The sequence below is a fragment of the Micropterus dolomieu genome, linkage group LG08 (genome assembly GCF_021292245.1).
Source record: "Micropterus dolomieu isolate WLL.071019.BEF.003 ecotype Adirondacks linkage group LG08, ASM2129224v1, whole genome shotgun sequence".
NCBI lineage: Eukaryota > Metazoa > Chordata > Actinopteri > Centrarchiformes > Centrarchidae > Micropterus > Micropterus dolomieu.
The window spans coordinates 26,408,977-26,431,233 of record NC_060157.1 but is presented as its reverse complement, the minus strand read 5'-3'; the positions used below and the strand labels follow the sequence as shown (position 1 = coordinate 26,431,233).

Genomic DNA, 22,257 nt, shown 5'->3' with positions numbered 1-22,257 from the left:
ATACAAATAAAGGAACAATTACTAAAACATCAAACAGTCAAAATAATCAGAGGTTCCACTGCTTGTCCTCACTTCATGGCATGAGGAGACATATTTTGCAGCAATTATTTGACATTTGGGCATTTCTCCCAGTAAATAGGGGAGTTTGTGTGTGTCTGAAATTTGAATTTGGGGTATATTAGGGAAATGTTTGCAAAGTGTTTTATATTTAGGGCATGAGGTTAGAAAGTGCAGTTCTGTCTCCACCTGTCCTCTGTAGCACTGGGAGCAGAGTCTTTCCTCTTGTGGCAGCCAGCTCTGTCTGCAATTTATAAGTTGTTGTGAAAGGCTACAGTTACTACAGTTGTCTGATACTTTTCAGCCACAGGCTGAACTGAATATGTGCGACTGTGCTGCTGCATGGGGAAATTATTTGCTTTTCCTGAAGGAGCCAAGATGCACTTGGAAAGATTTTAATAAAGAAAAAGTAAACAACGGATCACCTGATCAAATATCAAACATCACATGAGTGTGATTTACTGACAGGACCTTACAGTTCAAAATCTTCAAACACACACCCCTCTCTGTCATTGTGCAGCAATTTGCAAACATGTTGACCGTATCTTATATCTAAATGGGTTTGGTATGGTGATGGTTTCATAAGAAGAAAAATAATGGAGCAGTTCCCCTTTATTTAAATAGGTCCATCTCTCCATCCAGGTTCATCCACCCAGCAGGTTTCTCTCCAGAGCACACCATCAGCATCACCTTTCGCATGTTGCAGGATACACCCAGAGAGCCCTTCGCCCTCTGGCAGCTCACTGACAGTGACTTCCAGCCCAAGATGGGTGTGGTGCTTGAACGTGAGTAAAGTTTCTGCATCCCTCCATCTTCCAAACTTCAAGCAACTTCACAATCCCTTTAGTCTCGTATTCAGTCATAAGATCTTATTTTGACCTCTAAATACTGGACCAACTGTCATGAGGAGTTGAGCCTGAAGTCACATTTTAACATCTTCTGTCATTTTGTTCTTTCATTCAGTTTTTCATTTTTATTGAATTGATTAGTAATCAACAGAAAAATAATCAGCAACCATTTTGATATTAATTACTTAAGTCTTTTTCCAAGCAACATTAGCAAACACACTCAAACTCCAGCTCCATTAGATTGGCTGCTTTTCTTTGTCTTATGTAATAATAAGATAAATATCTTTGATTATTGGACTGTTGGTCATACAAAACAAGACATTTGGAGTTGTCACGTTGAGCTTTAGGAAATTCAGATGGGGATTTTTCACTGTTTCCAAAATTGTGTGTACTAGTTAGCTGGAAAAACATAGTCAGCATTTACTGGTCATGAACACAATTATTAGTGACAGCTACTGTAGTTTTAGCACCAGTCAGTATTTCTGGCAGCAGGACGGTGTACGTGGGATTGAGTCAAAATAAAATAAATTGTGTGTGTTCATGGATATGAAGGAACAGGATTAAGCTGATTATTTTGGGTTTCACAAGATGAGATCATGACCTTTGCTGTCTGCGACCCCTGTGGGTTTTACCATAAGACCTTTTCTTTGCCCCTCTTTGTAAGAAATTATGGGTACCTGAGACTGGATCTGTCACTGTCCTTGGAGATTGTCGGTGTTTCAGACTGACAGTATTTCGGAGCAGTTTTCAAGAACTATTTAAAAGAAAGAGCCAGCTGTGTGGAACCCCCATTAGATCCTATACCTTTTCCTTACAGCCCACCAGATCAAACACCTAGCAGCAGACGCTGCCATCATTAGAGCCCCGTGGTTTTTGCTGGACACAATGTGAGTTATAAGTGGATCCCTCAATATTGTCCTCTGTTCTCCATGCTTCCCACAGCTACTACAAAGCATCTGGTGTATTTTAGTCTGGACTACAGGGGGGAAGTACAGGAACTGACCTTTGACCAGCCGCAGGTCCGCAGACTGTTCTTTGGCAGTTTTCACAAGGTGAGATAATACACAAGTCTTAGAGGAAAACTTAGCAGAAAAGTAAACACTGACGTTTTCAAATCAGGTTGAACATCCTTTTTCCGTCTATCTACCTCATCACTCATTCACTTTTGTGTACTCTTTAATAAAACAGATACGTCAACACAAGCAATAATGAGAAAGGCCACGATAGAAAGGTGAAAGGGCTGCTTTGAAATAGACTCCACATACAGTATAATAGTATAATCTCAGCTCTGTAGCAGCTGTCACAAGATGTTAAGGAAAATAAACATGAGGGCATGAGGCAAAGGTGAAAGGAACAGGTGCATGCCGCTGTAAAAACAGACAACAGGAAGTTATTGTAGTTTGCCCACTGATGTGGCCCGCTTAACAGCAGTGGTTGGAGCTGCAACAGTGGCAGCTCATGGACCTAAGGCAATTAAGGGCCACATCTCACGCTGATGTCCCTTGCGAATAAACATCCATACATCCACTTACAAATCATAGAAGAAAGGACTCATTTTAACTCCAGATCTTGCTTTAGAATCATCTTCAGCATCAAAGTAATCCAGTGATAGTTGTCTGTACGTCCATGGGTACGCTGTAAAAAAGAACTGCTAAACTTTGGTACACTTTTGATGGAGCCAATTTGCCAAAAGGTGAACAAATATAGGCTAAAAAACAGGCTCACCCTGCGACCTACAGTGAGCTGACTCCATTTTTCTTCTGTGATTGGCAGGTTCACCTGTCTGTCAGCCAGGTGAGTGTGTCTCTGTCTGTGGACTGCCAGCATGTGGGTGAGAGGCCTGCCCGCCCCCTAGGCAACCTGCCAACTGACGGCTTTGAGATGCTGGGAAAACTGGTGAAGACCAGAGGGCCCAAAAGTGGATCTGCATCGGTACTTTTTATTCTATTCTTCATTTGATTTTAATCCAGGCCCGGTCTGTCGTGTCAATAAATTATACACTCTGAACATCTAAAACTCTGGTTCCTTTGTCCTGGGCTCAACCTGCATCCTGTGTTCTTCATTGTTTCCAGTTCCAGCTGCAGTCCTTTGAGATTGTCTGTAACACAACATGGGCTTCAGACGACACCTGCTGTGACCTGCCTGGAGTGGTCAGTCTCTTACTGTTTATCTTTTTTCTATTTTTATACTCACATATTGTGGGTTGATACTGGGTTTGAACCAATATATGAAGTACAATGAGCTTTGAAGGTTTCCATTACTTAGCTCCTGACAGTCCATTGTGGAATAAAAAGACTGATTATCTTCGAAAACTGTCATAGGATGTTTGAAATTTAGTCAAAATATTATCTAATTTATTTTTATATAATATTCTTCCCTTTCACACAATCATGTTGCTCTCATGATGTTTTTTCCCAGTGGTTATACAAGAGTGAGAGATACTATATGTCAGCAGAGTAAATGTACTGGTGGCTTCAAGGCCAGCTTACTTATTGTTAATGTCTGTCTGTGTGCGTCAGCGAGATGAGGAGAGCTGTCCTGCCCCGGCGTACACCTGCACCTGTTCCTCTGACATCCCAGGAGCTCCTGGTTCCCCTGGACCAACTGTATGTCACCATGAGACCTCAGTTAGCCCTAGAGTACTAGCTAACAATCTTTTTGTGTGTGATAACATGCTCTCTTTTTCCCAGGGAAAGCCAGGTCCTCGTGGTGAGAAAGGCGAGAAGGGAGAACTTGGTCAAAAGGTGAGATGAAAATATCTCTTCCGGCTTAGTTAGATTTAGGTTTAAGCCCCTTCAGATATTGGCTTTTTGGTCTTTACACATTAAGTAAGAGCTCTATTATCCTGCAGGTGCAAAGCCAGCACTAGGGCAAACACAGTTTGTTATAACCTCATGTAATTAAACAGTTGACTTTTGGATTAGTTTTGGGACATGAGACGAATTCATGAGACATCGGTGTAGACATTTAGCTACAATGGACCTACGTTACTTATGAAGTAGTAAACACTTGTTAGACTAACCTAATTATGTTGCTTGAGAAGGGGGCAAATGTCAAGCTCACTAAAAATGACAGAAGCTGAATTGAAATGACCTTGTGACAGTTTTTCTAACAGTTGTAGTGGTTGTAAAATCAATTTCGAAACGTCCTGTCTTTTAATTGACCAAACAGACGTTGCTGTGAAGAGCAAAAACCACAAGATGTTCTGTTTATATAGCAGTGTCATAATTCTAGGGTGAGTTCTTCCTTATATCCTCATGCTGAAGTTGCCTGTAAATCCACATTTTAAAGCTGATATTTAAAAAGATTTCTTCCTGGGGGTTATGCTCCCGAGGGCATTGCTTTGTCACCTTTTTCAAACCTGCTGAGTTTGTATCCCTGCATCCTTGTTTTGTGTTAACTTTTGCCTCTTTCTGTCTGCTGCAGTTTTTTCCATCTACTGCAGATTGATCTGTGCCTCTATAATTTCAGTGTGATTGAGGAAGAGTCTTACCAATAATAACAATCCACATGATTGTAATTGGTCAGGATCTGATAAACATCAGACTGGAAAGCTATTATACATTCAAAGGTTAACAGTAAAATCTGATCTGATGTAACGCAGCCGTCCTCAGGGTAAGTTCTGAGATCATCATCAGAAGCAGTAACACAGTGTCAGTGAAAATATTTTAAAACAAGTTCACAAATGTGAGGTCCTTTTTTTCCCAGCATGGATCCTGTTTGCAAACCTGTACCCGCCCCACACTGGCAAAGCTTAACACTCAAAAATCTAGGGATGGGTATCGAGTAGCGATACCTTTTAAGGTATCGACCAGTATCAAGTCGAAACGTCTCCAGTCAAACCAGTACTTAATTTTTGTAAACATATCTTTTGCTTGCAGCCAAACATGTAAGCACTGAATACACCGAAAGAAAGAGTAGAGCACGGCTCTTTTTTCCTTTGCGCCTAAGTCCATAAGTGATTTTAACAGCCGCTCACCTTCAGCTGCGGTCTCTTTGTTACTGTTGCAAGTTTACCACCACAAGCTTGGCTTTCCATTGGTTTTCATCTTCTGGTATCACAGATCAGGTATCACAGATCAGCTGATTTTACTCACGGAGCTGCGGCTGATATCAGATGTAACTTAGTGTGTGTGATCAACTGGATGTGCGGACTCCCTTTTCCTCTGTTTGCATCTTTAGACTGTTAAGTGTAGTTTACTTACTTGTTCAGCCGACTCCTTTCTCATTTTCTACTTCTTACTGTCGTATCTTTTAGAGAAGGTTTGCGACTCACCACTAAAGGAAACAGCACTCGCGGAGATCTTTCAATGCAGTTTATTAATAGAAAGTTAACAAAATAATTCTCTGTCACTAAAGTGTTTCACTCCTCCTCTCTCATTCAAATAGGCTACAAAAAACTCCCAGACTGTCGTCATTCCTCTAAGGATGACCTAATGAGGATGAGTAGCGATCTGATACAATTTCCCAAAATTTTTATATAACAGGTTTTTGAAAAAAGAAAAAGACTAGATCTCCTTAACAACAACAAAAATAGTAAGGAATCGAATGAAGTATCGGTATAGGTATCACTTTAAGGATACTGTTTTTGGTACTGGTATCGTAAAATTTTAAATGATACACAACCCTACACCAGTCTGTTACCTGCAATTATCTGTAAATCAGTTCTGACTCGAGTGGTTAAAATAAGAACCAACTAGACCCATGATCATAGGCTCAGAGATGCTGCTGGGGAGTGAAGAGAAAAGCTTGGGGCACAGGATACTGTCAGTGTGCACAATAGCAAGGCTTTATAAATAAATGACACAAATAAATAAAAACACACTGATGCGTGCAGCTTGCGGAGGCAGAAATACCCTGTTCTCACTGGATCGTGTTCACTTGTGTTTCCTTCTGGTCAGAACCAACTCGTTGGCAGAGACGCACACTCAGTCTTCTCCTAAATCTGCACACTTAACGCACAGCATGGATACCCTCATCAATTATTAAATCTTCCAACACAACAAGGGATTCAATCAAACTTGCCTTCCTGAGCTTGCCTACACGTTAATGTGGCAAATCTCCAAACCCTGAATTGTACTTTATTAGAGACATAGCATTTCAGTTATGGACCTTAGTCAAGCATAAAATTCCCAATGTGGACGTGAGATTTACCACATAAATAATTGATAAAATATAGAACAAAGGAAATAGAAAAAATATATAAAAGATCAGGGGGCAGATGAGCTAATAACCTCATAATCTCATATCTAAAACAAATCATAGATCTATTCATGAAGACAGGAAAAATAGTTTAAATTACTATTAAAAAATAACAATTCAAGGTGTTTAATTGTTTTCTTGTTATATTGTCCTCATCATGGAGCGAGGGCAGTTCTCTAATCTCGGTGGCTGACCAATTTCCAGTGAAATGTTCTGTTGCTTGAAAAATAAATTTTTTCAGAGTCACTGTTCTCTGTGGTGAAGGCGCAAAAAGATCACCCTTGAGAACAGTGGAGTCTTGTGTTTGCATTTACTTGCAATGTGACTGCTTTTATTCACACTTGAGCCTTGTAGAAAACTAGAGAGATGTTTCTAGGTCCTAGATAGGCAGGACTTTCAGTGCATGTTTTATTTAGAGGCATGGAGCACCTAATTGATGTCTTCAAGTTAGTTTGTCTGTGTTTCAGGGGGAGGTGGGTCCTCCAGGAAAGCCTGGATTTGAGGGAGGTCTTGGACCCCTGGGCAACACAGGCCCCCGAGGCATGGCCGTGCAGGGCAAAATGGTGGGTAACATTCTTAGCTTTAAGTTCCTACTTGTGTATAATTGTTGTAACCATGGTACATATCTAAACTGTTGTTTTCATATTTTTCCTTTTAGGGTCCCCCCGGTGCAAGGGGGGAAAAGGGAGATCTTGGGCGACCAGGCGTCCAGGTGAGTTTACACTAAAATAGTGGAGTCAACAAAATACAGAAATAGAATAGAACACTTCACTGTGTCTATATACCCGTCCATCTGCCTCTCTCTCATTGCGCTCTCTCCAACTTCCCTGTTGTCTGTCCCTTCAGGGTTTACCAGGACCTCCAGGTCCAAAAGGGGAAGAGGGGATCCCAGGCTCCAAGGTAGGCTTCTTGATCCCAGCCAATACAGAACTGAAGCTGTGACCCTCCCTCACTCTTTGTTTGTCCTCGTCTCTCTGCATTGTTTCACAGGGCATTAGAGGGATCGAAGGTAACATCGGTGCACCCGGCATCACTGGACCCAGGGTAAGATTCAGTTTCGGCCACTATCTGTAGAATTTGAGCATTTACTTGGTGTCATAATCAGATCATAATTTTACCTTAACCAGCATTTTGGAATTTGAAAAACTAATATCTAGCCATGAAATCTGCTGTGGATAACTGTGTCAGACGATGAGGAGGACTATTACTACTTTTTGGTAAACCGTGACCGGCTTGTGTTGTGTCACCATTAGGATAAAATTTACACTTACACACTCAAAATATAAAAATCTGATGGGCTGATACAGTTACTCTTGCTGAGATGGAACCTATTCCCTTTTGACCACGTTTTAAGCTTTCCTTCAGCACCACCCTCAGGCCAAAATGTCAAATCTGTTAACAAGATTTCTGGCAAAATTGTCAGGAACAAAAAGTATATCTGGTAAAGACTCCCCTTTCTGACCTGCTGTACCTTTCTGACCTCCACCTGTACTGTATGCATTTATAATTTCCTTGGGGCTGCACACAGCTGAACACCCCCTCCATGCCCTCCACCTCCATTTTTAAAAAATGTGAAGTTATTGTGCGCTTGTTAGATCCAGTCAGGTCAGACAGCAGCGGCTCACAAGGTTATGCAAAAAGACGAGCATTATATCGCAGTATGAACCCTCAGAGTGGTCAAAACCAAAAGGGGACTCTCAGGACCACAAGACAGTTTAATATAGGAATAGGAATGCACACATGATGATATGGTCACTTCACAGCATGATTGTCCTAGGGGTCTCAGAAATCAGCGTATATGACCACATGTCTATCCATCCATTTTGATATTTGTCTGGTGTTCTACCCACCCATCTATTTGTATTGTACAGGGTTTCCAAGGAATGCCAGGACACCCAGGGCCTCTAGGGGAAAGGGGACCCTCAGGACCTGTGGGACCTACGGTAAGACCAGAGGGACTAATAGTGTCATTAGTCATACCTTTTTTTCTCATTTGGTTATGTAGTGAACATAGTCTTCACAGTGACAATGGGCCAGAAATATATGAGCTGTATTTCCATATACTAAGTCGCTTTTCTAGTTTTTGGGATCCAATATTAAACAATTTACACACATACAATTTCCCTCAGTATATGGTAATTATTTGCAGAATGTATACATATAACGAACAAAGAGAGGATAAAATATGATGCATAGTTAATATATAAGATTGACAGTGATATACATGATGACAGAAGTACATGATAAAGACAGATGTAATGATATGTGAGATATCTATGACTGTTTATGACCGGATGCTGCTAGCTGGAGAGGTGAATTACACTATTTCTGATTAGAAGACTTTGGAACATCCCATGAGCGTAATACGATGAATGGACAGTACCTATAATGACACGCATGATGGCAGGACGAATGCGCGGCCCGTGGTTATCTCCAGCTCAGGCAGGGGTCCTTCATGCAGGTCAGCTGAAGGCATGGAGCTCGATGGTCCGTGGGAGCTCTCAGTAGGCTGCAAACTGGACAATGCTGAGTCCTTACCACAGCAGCCCAAGTTCAAATCCAGCCCACGGCCCTGTGCTGCATGCGGCGCAGATCACAGTAAAATGCACCCTGCCCAGTGCACAACAAACTTTTGATCATTCCCAGCCTCTTATGGCACACCTGTGGTGCACTCGGATAAGGGGTGGGATCCGAAAGAATACATTGTTAATAATTATAGGTGGCCGTGTTAGAGGCTGTGACAACCATGACCAGTCACATTCACTACTTTCATCCCTTTAAACACAGGGCTCTCTGCACACACTGACAGTTTGGGACAACTGTGGAGAGTTTTCCTCTGACGGAGCATATTGTTGTCTGCGACTTGCAGAGCTTCACACGAGTACAGCAGCTCAAATATCCAGCCAGGAGCAGATGATTTATATTCTTAAGCTGACATGATGATGATCTGATGGCCAACATGGTTCCTGTGCTTAATAGTATGTCATCATTATGATTAATGCAATAACTATCTGCTATTAAATACTATCGCAATGCCATACATAGAATGAAAGTTTATTTATTTGTATTTTTTAAAAATAGTTGCTGATGATGTGGGAACAAAATAGTTCCCTGCTTCTTTTTCATATTGGGACATAAACGCGATCCTGGTAATGGTCTACAAGAAAGTTAGGATTTTTAAAATAATTCATTTCAATTCTATTTAAATAGTGCCAATTCACAATAAAAGTTATCTCATAGTGCTGTTCATAAAGTGCAGGTCTAGACCGTACTCTTTGTGCTATTATTTAGAGACCCAACAATTCCCACCATGAGCTAGCACTTGGCGACACAGGCAAGGAAAAATGTCCTTTTAAGAGGAGAAATATAACCACAGTGATCAGGTTGCATATTACAGCCACATATTTCATCAAAAACATGTTAGGTTTGTTCACTCAGTGCGTTGACCAGACACTGACATAAGATCTGGAGTTGGTCCCCGGGTGCTGCACAGCGGCTGCCCACTGCTCCCTTGAGGCATGGGTTAAATGCAGAGGATGAATATCGCAATGTGTATGTGACAAATAAAAGTACCTAGAAATATCTACCTGTTGTAATAAAAAATTCCAGTTTGCTGGTGCAACACTGCATTTGAAGCTGCACTCTTGGAAAAGGCACCATCCAAAAAGCGGTTTGTGTATGTCATCTGGTGTTGTCCTCCTCCTCATCCTGTGGGTCAGTCTCACTGTATGAGAAGGTTGGAGAGGTGAAGAGATAAGAAATCTGGTGTAGGAGAAGCAGGGAGAAGCAGGCACTACTTATGTATCTTTATGATCATGTACCGTATCTTTGTCCTTGCAGGGTCTGCCAGGGAATAAAGGGGAGCGGGGAGAGAAGGTAGGTAATAGCTTAACAAACTTTTTCTTATTGTAATAATACTGACATCACTTTAAAACAAGTATTCTCATTGCAGTTGGCCAGATTTTCTCCTTGCTTGATACTGCATGTATAAAAATGTTATACATAAACCACAGTTGGTGAATCTGCTGATGTTTTACAGGGGGAACCTCAGTCTATGGCCATGATCTACCAGCTAGTCACACAGGCCTGTGAGCAACTAGTGCACAGTAAGTACTCTGTTAGCAAGCATACAAAAACCAGGACTTCTACAATGATGACACCTGCATATTTAACTCATTACAACTTCAAAAAGGTCCAGATACCAAACACATTCTCTTGCGCATACTTTATCCAGAGCTGCGTGTGTTTTTCAGAGGAGGTGTTGAAGCTTGACATGTTTATTAATGAGATAAGTCGTAAGCCAGCTCCTATTGAGGAGCCAGTCGGACCCCCAGGGGAACCTGGTATGCCAGGGACCAAGGGACCACCAGGCTCCAGGGGAACTCAGGGGAGTGTAGGCCCAAGGGGGAGACCTGGCAGGGCTGGATATCCAGGAGAACAGGGTAAGACTCCATCTAGCAGATGGTTTGTTGAAATTAGAACAATCCAATCAAATGATCATGTTTATCAAACAACTGTTGCAGTCTGAGCATTTATAAAATATGAATTTGTCACCTTTTTAGGATGATTTAGAGTGATAATATTATTATAGCATTTGATTAAGAGGAATTGTCTCTTCCTTCTCTATAGGAAGGAGAGGTATGCCAGGGGGGAAAGGTGATGTAGGAACCAATGTTGAGGGACCCATAGGGATTAAAGGATTCGCAGGTACGTCTCTCTGAACCATTTGTTTTATATCATTGTAATATAATACACACACTGTCCAATGAATGATCAGTACACAAACTTGTACTGATGTCTGGTTTACATGTGTCTGCAGGTCCTCCAGGTGAGTCCAAGACGGGAGTCACAGGTTCCAAGGGACATGATGGTAAGCCAGGACCTCCAGGGATCCCCGGACCTCCTGGAAAGCCAGGCGAGGTTGGACCACCGGGTGTGTGTGACAGCAGTGGAGGCTGCCACAGAGTTCCCCAACAAACAGGTCAGCTATAGGAAAAGGTCCTCTAACCCAAATGACACACAGCCTGGGAATATTAAGATATGCTGATCCAGGTCTATCCACAGACTGTATATAAGAAGTGGACGTAGTCATCGTGGCGTAACCCGTTGGTTTGTGGACTGCTGTTTTGAAGCTTCGAGTTTGGCCGATAGGCCGCTGCCATGTTGATGTTTTTTGCAACCAGGAAGTGCCCAGAAGTGACCATATTTGGACGAGACGGTGGAGCTAACAGCCGTTTGTGGAGCTAGTTAGCTTGCTTAGCTAGGTGCAGCTGTAATTCGCCTTAACTGTCATTTTAACGGGGCTGATAACTTTGTCTAGAGAACAACAGTCTTAAAACTAAATGTACTCACCAGAGAAAGTGAACAGCCAACTCCTAATAAGCTTGCAGTGGTTAAATTTACACAGTGCTGTGGGTAGGGTCACTCTAGCCTGATTGACAGGTCACCATGGTTACAACTCCTCAATCACAGATTATCCTGCCCTGAAACATACTCTGCTTTCTGGTCTATTTTAAAATAAATGGGACCATAATTTACTAAATGAAAATCATGTTGAAGAAGACCTGAAACTAGCGACTGAGACCATAAACTCATTATTAAAGTTTTTACTGAGGTAATAAATCTGCTGAGAAGAAGTAGGCTCATTTTGCCATTGTTTCTAATGGAACCGGACTTCTTTTTGCAACCAGAAGAGTTGTCCCCTGCTGGCCGTTCAATAGAATGCAGGTTTATGGGACTTCTGCATTGGAGTCACGTCTCAGACAGGAAGCTTCCCGCTTAGGTCCATCAGAAGCAGCTCTCTCTGAGTCGGGCACTGGTGTTGCTTTATTTTACCTTTCAGGCAGCCAATTGATTTTTTTTGGCCACTTTGGGGCAGCACAACAAGCTGTAAATGCAACACTGACATATTATCAGCTTAAGTGTTAATGGTGAACGTGTTAGCTAACAGTTCCCCAATTACAAATCCAGGAGATACAGACCAACATTAGCATTCATTGGAGTGGTGTTTGTGTCCACCTGATAAATAATAATCACTCTGCGTTTAGCTCTTCTTTTTTTGGCCTCTGCCAGCTTCTGAGGGAAAAATCTGGGTCTTTAGCTGTTAAATGGTCCACTATGTTCACCAGCTAGTAGCTAACTTTGTCTGTCTGCTGTTTGGTGCTGAGCAGATAGTGTAGAGTAGGTTTATTACAGCTTTTTAGCTGGAAATAGCTGCCTGTTGCAGCTGAAAACCACGCTGTGAGAGCAGTCAGAGTGGATAAAAACAGTAAAGTTGCCGGCCATGAAACAAAAACAGTTATCTAAAAAATGCGACAAAGCTCTGTAGAGTTGATGGGAACTGCAAACAGGTGATAATTCTCTGTGGGTTTGCCACTACAAGTGACCACTTTTACATTACTTGTGTCATTGGATCATTTTTTTACATGAAATTATTGATTAAGAGCAGCTTTCAAAGTTGTAGTAAAGTTAATGTAGATAATCAGAGCAGTCAAAACCTTGTTGGAAGGCAAGGGAAACAAATTATTTTTCTTTATTTAAATAATTTTGCTTAATAGCCACTTGTGGCTATATATTTTGTGTCCTAACAATTTGCCATCACAGTCAAATATACTGTGAAAGTTGTCATATATGTTGACCCTTTTTATGTGCTCTCTCTGTCCAGAGGATCCTTATTATGGCTACTAGCCTTGAGTGGATATTCACAAGCAGGCGGCAGTGGTAAAGGAGACTGATGCCTGTTGGAAATGACTATGGTTCCTTTGGAGCTGAATGAATGGAGCTAAAAAGGCAACACTGAAGATGTTTGGTGTGTTTTGCCACATACTGAGGCGGAAGCATCATCGTGTGTGAGAAAAGGAAACAATACAGGAAGGATCTCTCTGTCCTCTTGCTATACTGTTCTTTGACAGAAACAATGCAAGTAGGAAGCTTTCTAATATATTATAGTATTTTGATGAACAGATAGCATCATAAATATTTTCCCACTGGGATCAGTAAATTGCTGTCTTATACACCATATTCGCACTGAAACCTTTTGTTACTGTTATGTATTCATGCACTGTATCATTGCCAAGTAGTTTAGCCACATGTGTTAAATTTCTACCTATTTCATTTGCCATTCTAACCTTAACTGCCTCAAGGATAATGAAAATGCATAATCCATGGTGTAAAAGCTTCTTTTTGTTCCATGGTATAAATGATACTGTGAGAATGTCTGTTGTCATCTGTATGATAATTTGTATATTGTTTATTATATATACTGTATACAGTTATTCGTGTATGATATTTTATACTGTACCTATCCATATTGATACCTGTTTACATTTCCTGATGTCCTGGGGTTTGGGTGATAAACTTTACGTGTGCGTGTGTGTGTGTGTGTGTGTGTGTGTGTGTTTGTGTGTGTGCGTGTGTTTGAGAGAGCAAAACAGAAAGAGTGTGTCAGAAAGATGTTTGGGTTTTGTATGTTTTTTTTATCTTGTTAATAAAAAGTAATTAATATGTGTTTATTGAAGTGTGTTGTTTTTCCCCCTTCAAAATAACTAGACTTTATAGAATGACAAGGGTTTCTTTAGTGCAGTGAAATTCTGTTCCTGCTGGAGGATGTGTCTGCTGAAGTGTCCTTGAGGGAAGACACTGAATCTATGCATGCTCTGGGGATTGCAGTTCTGAGGCTAAAACTGACCTCCAACCTCCCTGTAGAGGGCAAGGCAAAATAAAGTAGTCTGCATGAATCATTAATGATAATAATGTCATAGTCTTTTGTCGGAACCGTGGTTAAGAGAAATGTTTCCAGTGGAGTCTATTTTGAAGAGCACAGTGGAAGTTCCAACTTGCCAGCGGGTTAAGCAAGTTAGCCTCATTGGTACAACCAATTTCCGGTTTCGTGAGAAACGTTAGTTTATTTTTCAAAATGAAGGCGAACCATGTTTTCTTTGTAAACGCGTTACTGCTCAACACTGGTAGTGATTACATAACAAATAGCCTAACATTAATTGTATTGAACTTGTGAGGACAGCACTGAGCAATTATTTCTGTTATCATGGGTGTGAGGTCAAACCTTGACATGAGCACTATACACAATGTTGTGTACTCCAGTAAGTGTATTACATTCACTGCTAATACATGACAGAAACAAACTCGGACTGACTAATGTTTCAGTATAGCTGATGTAAACAGACTAAATTTGGTTATTGAAAAATGTAATTAGGTATGACATACACTGTACTTGCCAGTATAGTTGCACCAGAACTGAAATTATTTTGAAAATAATAAACAGGATGTTGTACGGAACCTTTTTTTAAACTTTACGCAGTGGTGTGACAGTAGATTCACGTCGCCATGGCAAGTCGAAAAACTTCGCAGCCAAGCCGGGACAATGGGGACAAATACTCAATACTATTACCTACCTACAACGAAAGGGAAAACCTACCTTTGATAGTGTGGCTTTTGGTGAAATATTTCGGTGAGAGGTGAGTTCCGGGGCGCCAGTAAAGCTGCTCTGCTAACGTTAGTGCTAGCTAACGCAGTGGTGAGGCCAGTCAGTGATGAGCTGTCACTTAGCCACAGTCAGAAAGCGACAGCTCGGCTCGATGCTGCTAATGCTGGCTTACAAGATCTATTTGTGTGTGTTAGAGGTACGAAACTGACGAACAAAATTACAACCTTAATTTCAATTTGATGTATTTACAGTGGATACAACTATGAGATCATTGTCATTGACGACGGAAGCCCAGATGGGACATTGGAGGTGGCAAAGCAGTTGCAGAAAATTTATGGAGAGGATAAGATAGTAAGTTTAGAATCGGTACTAATACCAGTGATAGAGATGATTGGATATGATTTACTTGCAAATGAGTGGCATCTTTATGCAGACTATTCTCTCTTTCCTGTGTTTCAGCTTCTAAGACCAAGGGCGTCAAAATTGGGACTAGGTAAGTTTGAAACCAGGTAAAAATGTGCGTAACGTTATTTGTTCTAGTAACCTTTGCCAACAACTGATGAGCTCCTGTTTCCTTTCAAAGGCACTGCCTACATCCACGGCATGAAGCATGCAACTGGGAACTTCATCATCATAATGGATGCTGATCTTTCCCATCACGTGAGTGGTGCTATATCACATTCACATGATCCTAGGGCTGTGATTAACAATTATTTTTATGATTGATTAGTCTGCCAGTTACTTTTTCAGTTAATCATTTGGTCTATAAAATGTCAGGAAGTAGTGAAAAATCTAAGGCCAACAACACGTCTTCACATTCCTTGTTAGGTTTAAAACCCAAAGATATTCAGGTGGACGATGAAGCAAATGCTCACGTTTGAGAAGCTGGGACCAGAGATTGTATTTTCTAATAAATATTGACTAAAATGATTGACCAATTATCAAAAACAAACATTTTATTTCAAGCTGTTTTTATAACTGATTCCTGAATTTCATTAGAGGTAGCATTGGATCTGAGTTGTGAGTTTACCTGATCTATTTTTCGTTTTACCTTTTATTATTCCTAAAATTTTAATTACTCGTTCGTGTAATGGCAATATTATGTGAAATATAACTGTTTTCTCAAATTTTGTATTTCAGCCCAAATTTATCCCTGAATTTATTGAGTAAGTGTCTCTAAATTCCCTATTATAATTTAGATTTTTCTGACTATATTTCAATTCATATACACAAAATTAATTTCTGAATATTTAAACAATAGTATTTTGCCACAAATGACAGTTGGAATAGAAGTTGTGTCTATGTCCTTTAGTTAGGACCGTTTTGTCTTGTTTGTCAGAAAGCAGAAGGAAGGCAATTACGACCTGGTGTCTGGTACTCGATACCAAGGGAACGGAGGCGTATACGGCTGGGACCTGCGCAGGAAACTCATCAGGTAACTATAAGACAACATCCCTCCACTTCAAATTCCCCTCACCCGTCTTGCACTGACCCCAATTACAACAGGCAAGAGGCTGAAGTAGGATTTCTTTTTTTTCTTTCTTTCTTCTGTCTCCTTCTCTCATCAGCCGGGGGGCCAACTTTTTGACTCAAGTGTTGTTGAGACCCGGTGCTTCAGACCTCACAGGGAGCTTTAGGTAAGTAGTGCGAGTGTTCTGAAACAGGTGCAGCTGACTGTTGCTGTGTGTTCTCACACTCCCACTGTTTTTTGTTTTTTTCTCTCTGATGTCAGACTGTACAAGAAGAAGGTGTTGGAGAGTCTGGTTGAGCGGTGCGTGTCCAAAGGGTACGTCTTTCAGATGGAGATGATCGTCCGCGCCAGACAGCTCAACTACACAGTCGGAGAAGTGAGGCCCTACTTTATTCATTCATGTCTATATGGGATTTTTTTTTTTGGGTGGGGGGTTATTTACTGAGTTTTCAGACTGATGTTGTTGGTTTTCTAGATTCTCTTTTTGCTCTTTTAAAAAAACTGAACAACTGTAAGAAGTCACAGTTTAAGCCTTAACACTGGTTAAACCCACTTTTAGACAATTTCACTTATTTTTCTGCAACCAGATCAAGTAGACCAGGTCTAACTCAAACACCAATATTCTTAGATTTGTCAAGTCTGGACTAGACTAACAAATGGACTCTAGACATTGTTTAAAACACAGTTTCACATTGGTGAAACCTTTTTATTTGAAAAAAGAGCACTTTATTTTTTCTGAAGCTGTTTTATTCCAAGAGTATCTAGCTGCAGATCCAAAAGGGCGGATCCCCTGCGCAATTGACAGGAAAAAACGTGACCTCAGCTGCAGAAGTTGGTCTTTTTCAGGCTTGTTGTTGTTGTTGGCTGCGTGACCATTTTGCAGAAGTCTGCTTGTGACAGAAAAGGCGAGAATCCGGCTTTACTGTACGACACAACTTTATAACTTTAATCACTGATTTTGGTGAAAATACCTGCTTTGGTTCTGGTGCCTGAACACCTCCTGCTCCCAGTGGTCCTAGGCTCCTATCCATCAGAGGGAAAGCCAGAAAATATTCTCTAAAAATAAAACAATGTTCCGGTTTCATCAAAATCAGTGAATAAAGTGGTTGTGTTTTTGTACAGTAATCAATGAAGTCTGGCCGCCTTCGTTCGTCTTTTCCATTTTCTTCCACAAGTAGACTACGCACATCCGCAATGCAAACGTTTGCAAACTTCTACTGCTGGGATCACGTGATTTGGGGTTAACTGCGGAGGTTTCTCTTGTGGCGGTCCACCAGTATGTCTAAATCCAGTTCCTTCTTGCCTTTTCTGCATACAGACCACTATACATAGACTTGTCAAATGTAAACTAGACTAACAAGAACAGTAAAGTCCAGATACTGTTTAAAAACCAGGTAAGACCTGGTATAATGTCGTAGGGATGAAGTGGTGCAAAAACAAAGAATATGGCAAGAAATATCATCGATTTAGTTTACAATAACTTTCCCCTCTGAATCCGAAGCCAGTTTCAGTTCAATTGTTTTGGATGTGAACTGAAAAACATTTATCTTCTTCTCCCAAACAGGTACCCATTTCCTTTGTGGATCGAGTTTATGGAGAGTCCAAACTTGGGGGGAATGAGATTGTGTCATTCGTGAAAGGACTGGTCACACTCTTTGCCACAACATGATCAGTGATGTACTCAGTGTGGACCTCCGACAGTCATATAGCATTGCTCTCACTCTTTAAGTCACTGTCTTTCATACAGTAGTTGTTTCTGAATTTTAATGGAGTGGAAATGTAGTCAGACAGTGACATGATGGCCAATGACGAGGGAGACATCTATCCCCTGTTAGCTGTAAATATAAAATAGTTCCCTGTCAGTAGCTGTCCACGGTACTGAACGAAGATGTGCTTTACATTTTCATCACCCTCTTTAATGAATTTTGAACAAAACAGTGTTTCATCATTCCAAATCCAGACAGCTGAATGAACTCTACACTAACATGATACGTCAGATATGTTTAAATACACTTTCAACTGCTACAACTGTGATTGTTTTCTATACAATTAAACTGTTGGTATTGTTGGATCTGTTTTTTTCTGATTGTACTTTTCTTTTTTCAACTATTCAAAACCTAAAACGGAAGCGACCGGCTTCTCACCACATATGATGATGTCAACCACTCATGTAAATCACTCAAATGACAGCCGAAGGTCCTGGCTCATCAGAGGAGGCTGTTTAGTTGAGTGTTAAGACTTAGTTGTTAACCTTGGAAACAGCAGTTTAACACATAAAATGTAACTCAAAGATCACGTACTAGCTTCTTTGGGAGCTTGTGGTTGAAAGCTCCAAAAGAAGCTAGTAAGTGATCTAAAATAAGTGATCGTTAAGCACATGATGTGGTGGACTCTGTGTTGAGGCAGTACTAGTCAACAGGTACCAGCTTGTACTAGTACATGTCAGAAAGTGAAGACAATTAACATCCAACTTTTGTCTTTGGAATCCCATAGTTTCAAAAATGGAAAAACTGTTTGCCATTTAATTTTCAAAGTGGACAATATTCACAGGTGGGGTATGTGATTCTAATCCAGTACTGGTGTTTTTGTCAAATTCAGAAAATATCTCCTCACATTGGGAGACAGACACACATCAGTATTCCAGCCGTACCAGCCACAATTTGTGTGTCAGGTAAAATTATGCATCACGTTAAGTCAGCGCACCTACTGACTTGGCCACAGACATTCAGCTGACTTTCTAGTTTGCCAAGACATGCTGTAGTTGTGATGTTAGCTATAGTACCAGGAGAGTTGTGAGAGTCGCTGTTTGGAGCTGATGTTCTGACTTTGGGACCGCCTCGTCCTTTCTGCATGTTCGCTTTGCACCAGCAACTGTAATGATAGTCTGCTAACCCACAACTTAGCTAACATTTATTACATGACTTGCTGTGGTGTTGTTCACTCTATATCATGGTATTTGTCATGGTACTGGATTGCTCCAAAATCGCATATATACAGTACTGGATACATTTAAGTCTTGAAAATGAAATGTCAAATGCCATTTTCATTTAGAAATTGTTAGAAAATTGCCTTTTAATTTTAATTGTGACTTAATTATTGCTTGCACAAATGGAATCTTGGGCTACGTTGTTTATATTGCATTTTAATTTTCAAATTTGAATAAATGTTTGAACATTGTCTACTGTGTAGGATTTTGAAAATGAAATGTCTGTTTTAATTTTAAATTTGTCATAGAAAATGCATATTGGATCATTGCATTTTGGGAAATTATAATTCTATTGTAGAATTAAATTTTCATTTTCATTTTAATATAGTCTACTATAGGCTTCCATATTTCTCCTTATACCAATAACTTACACCAATAAAAGTGTCATGTGTAAGGCTGGATTATCAAGTGGGCAACTGCCCCTGGCCCCAGACCTCCAGGGGCCCTGAAAGCTCCAGGCTTATTGTGTTTTGTGCTGGTTTATGTCTATTCATTTGAGAGTTTGTTAGGGAATATGCATCTTGAAAGCATCAACTGACACTTTAAGGTGGGTCCTGTTGATACATGATCTTGAGGTGCTGTCTTGAAGAGACAAAATCAAGTTATATGTTGCATATTCCCAAATCAAAGACAGGTACTATTGTAGCATAAAAAAAACACACATTTTGATGATGATGGGAGGAGGTGGTCCCCAGCCGGTGGAAAACTTTTACCATCACTTTAACCATTTATATGCATTGTCACATTGGATTATGTGCCGATATAGAGTCCTGTTCTTGGGGCTGCCCTTCACCAGGCACCGTACACGAAAGTAGTCCCGGTCAGTTTGGTAGAATTGGGCAGCTGCTAACACAGCACAGTACAGCGCCACCTACCGTTGGCCCAACCGCTGGTACCACTCCAGCTGAGTGCTGAGGCACTGTGTACATCCGACCGGGGGTCGGGGCGCCATATGTAGCCAAACTGCGCAGGCGCCTAAATCTGAACGAACCACTCCAGAAGGACGCCCGCTGTCGGCCAGATCCCGCCACTACTGCGCCGGGTTGTTTACCCCACAGACCTGAACATAGAAACCAAAGGCTCACCGTAGTTTTCTAAGGGACGACGTAGGTATTTTTTGATTACTCGTTTGCTTAATTGGCTAAATTGACTGACAGACCAATTAAGAGTTTTAATGTCCCGGTTAGCGAGGATCTCACAATGAAATTATTTATGCTAATCAAGTAGATGTCACTTCCGCCCCTTTTATTTGCGCCATTTTGGATAGGGCAGCTTCTAGGCTGGATGTGTATTGTCTGTCAGACCAGAATGGGAAAAGCGTAATCGGCTGCCAGGCAAGCATAAATACACTTAAGGCAATTTATTTGGAAGAGTGGGAACGCCTGTAGTTGTTGCCAACAATAGGACACGTGTCCGCCCTCAACACTCCAAGGAATGGAGGTTTTAATTGTCTAATGAGGCTCGGAAGCTTTCTGTTCCCGTTTGCCGACCAGAGGGAAGAGGATAGCCCTTGTCGGCGAGGGAGAATCGGGTTTGGAAGGTAGACCGACGGACGGGTGGCTGGTTCTCCCCCGCGAAGATAGTTGTCACCTCAAAGGATATAACCGGGATATCTGGGGAGGAAAGTGTCTATACATCACCTCAGTCATCCTGAGCTGACACATTTCACTCAGACGGGAGCACTGGATGTGAAAGCAGGTAAACTTATCTGTCATAATGTTGGTTATAACCGTCAAAGCGAGATAGTTAGCCGTGACTACCTGCGGTGATACGATGGGTGGTGGTGAACTAACGTTAACGTTACTGCTAAGGTAACTTGGCTGTAACGTTATGTTTCTGTAATTCAGGGAGTTCAATACAACCTCAAGTTTAATGACTTATCCGGCAGGTTTGTTTGTAACCGCCCCGGTAAAATGCTGGCGAATATCATTTTGTTTAAAAAAGGACAGCAATGGCAACATTAGTTTTTTGAACAGCCCATGTTGTTGGTGCGAGTTGGCTAGCTTAGCATGCTAACTTAGCACGGTGTGCCCCCATTCTTTGTCAGTGGCAGCAGCTCCCTGCCAGAGCTATTGATCTGGATACTACCAGATGTTGATCAGATATTAGTTTCACTGTCACTAACGTTACACCGCAAGAGTTGGTTGTTAATGTCCACAGCTAGTTGAAGCTACCGCTACAGATCTTTCACGTTTTCAATGCGAGAAATGCAATGATAATATAAAGTGCAGCTACAGTACTGTACAGAGTTTAGTCTTGGGGATACACCATGCATATTCACAACCTCAGATAGACTGTAGCATATAATTCATATAACCGTTAAATTCTGTCAGTTTTCCTTTGGAGCAATCCCTCAAAGGTGATCAGAATATGATCAGAGTTCAGCCAGGTGACACAGGGGTTGTGATGCACTGCTACCTCGTGTTTGATCCAGGAGGAGGAGGACTGTCACTTGGTCTGGACAAGTGTCAGATTGTGATCATGGTCACTGGCATCTACCACACACACACAGACCCTCATGTACAGACAGCCTTCCACCTTTATTGCTAAGGGCTACAGACGGGTGTTGAGCCTATTGACACAACTAACCGCAGTAAATGTTTGGCATCCCAAACTTTTATGGTATTTGTGAGAATGTGGATGTCACCAGAAGCTTCTCTCCTCAGTGAACATCTACACGTTGAAGGAGAAGTGTAAGCGACAGCAGTCAACCAGAACGTAGGTTATCATGTCCCAGTGAAGGACTGAGGGAGTGTGAGGAAATCTGTAGTTGATGGTTTGTAGGCCTCTTGTTTTTTTCCTATTCATCACAGTAGAAGGGGGAAACCTGTTTTCTGCCAGCAGCCCTCAGCAGAGCAGCCTCCTATCACCTCTCCTCCCATCTCCTCTTCCTTCTCTCCCTCCCTTCCCTCCTACTCAGCCTCTCCTTGGCTTTTTTCTCTCTCCTTTTCTTCCTCCCACCCCCCTCCCCTCTGTGCCTGTCCATCGCCCCCTCTTTCTCTCACCCTCTTCCATCCCCCCCCACCCCCCCCCCCCCAGCCTCTTCCCCTCCTTCCTTCTCCTCTGAGCCTGTCTGTCCGACCTCCCTGCCTCCCCAGCCCCTCCCCTCCCCCCCTCCCCCCTTCATATCCGGAGCTCACTCTCTGTCCTCTCTCCTTTCCTCTCATCTCTCCCCTCACACTCCTTCTACCCTCGCTCCCCTCCCCTCTCTCTCCCTCCTCTTCCTCCCAGCTCCCTCCCCCCCCCCCCC

At 41.6% G+C, this 22,257-nt stretch overlaps 3 protein-coding genes and 1 long non-coding RNA gene across 8 annotated transcripts in view; 3 read left to right on the top strand and 1 right to left on the bottom strand.

Moving 5' to 3' along the window:
- The window catches only part of LOC123975792 (solute carrier family 35 member C2-like), a 58,560-nt gene extending 44,950 nt beyond the window's left edge, over positions 1-13,610 (top strand). For all 4 annotated transcript variants that reach the window (XM_046057548.1, XM_046057539.1, XM_046057540.1 and 1 more), the window contains 17 exons: positions 700-842; positions 1,848-1,957; positions 2,679-2,837; positions 2,978-3,055; positions 3,425-3,511; positions 3,596-3,649; positions 6,575-6,670; positions 6,766-6,819; positions 6,954-7,007; positions 7,098-7,151; positions 7,979-8,050; positions 9,948-9,983; positions 10,147-10,213; positions 10,361-10,549; positions 10,737-10,814; positions 10,927-11,088; positions 12,772-13,610. In XM_046057548.1, coding sequence (XP_045913504.1) covers positions 700-842; positions 1,848-1,957; positions 2,679-2,837; positions 2,978-3,055; positions 3,425-3,511; positions 3,596-3,649; positions 6,575-6,670; positions 6,766-6,819; positions 6,954-7,007; positions 7,098-7,151; positions 7,979-8,050; positions 9,948-9,983; positions 10,147-10,213; positions 10,361-10,549; positions 10,737-10,814; positions 10,927-11,088; positions 12,772-12,794 — 1,516 coding nt within the window. In that variant the 3' untranslated portion in view covers positions 12,795-13,610. The remainder of the gene's footprint in view (positions 1-699; positions 843-1,847; positions 1,958-2,678; positions 2,838-2,977; positions 3,056-3,424; positions 3,512-3,595; positions 3,650-6,574; positions 6,671-6,765; positions 6,820-6,953; positions 7,008-7,097; positions 7,152-7,978; positions 8,051-9,947; positions 9,984-10,146; positions 10,214-10,360; positions 10,550-10,736; positions 10,815-10,926; positions 11,089-12,771) is intronic.
- LOC123975794 lies at positions 7,803-11,519 on the bottom strand. Its single transcript, XR_006826160.1, has 3 exons — positions 11,460-11,519; positions 9,695-9,831; positions 7,803-9,617 (listed from the first exon to the last, which is right to left on the bottom strand). It is a non-coding gene; the product is annotated as an uncharacterized LOC123975794 (long non-coding RNA).
- Positions 13,611-14,415: 805 nt separating the features above from the next.
- dpm1 (dolichyl-phosphate mannosyltransferase subunit 1, catalytic) lies at positions 14,416-18,092 on the top strand. The gene is made up of 9 exons (XM_046057595.1): positions 14,416-14,581; positions 14,802-14,901; positions 15,010-15,043; positions 15,134-15,210; positions 15,691-15,716; positions 15,890-15,985; positions 16,119-16,187; positions 16,283-16,397; positions 17,586-18,092. The coding sequence occupies exons 1-9, from the start codon at positions 14,451-14,453 to the stop codon at positions 17,688-17,690; spliced, it is 753 nt and encodes a 250-aa protein (XP_045913551.1). The 5' UTR covers positions 14,416-14,450; the 3' UTR covers positions 17,691-18,092.
- Positions 18,093-20,012: 1,920 nt separating this feature from the next.
- The window catches only part of adnpb (activity-dependent neuroprotector homeobox b), a 10,067-nt gene continuing 7,822 nt past the window's right edge, over positions 20,013-22,257 (top strand). Inside the window, exon 1 of one of the 2 annotated variants that reach the window (XM_046057123.1) lies at positions 20,013-20,113. The gene's annotated coding sequence lies outside the window, so the exon portion shown is untranslated. The other variant, XM_046057122.1, reaches the window with a different exon arrangement.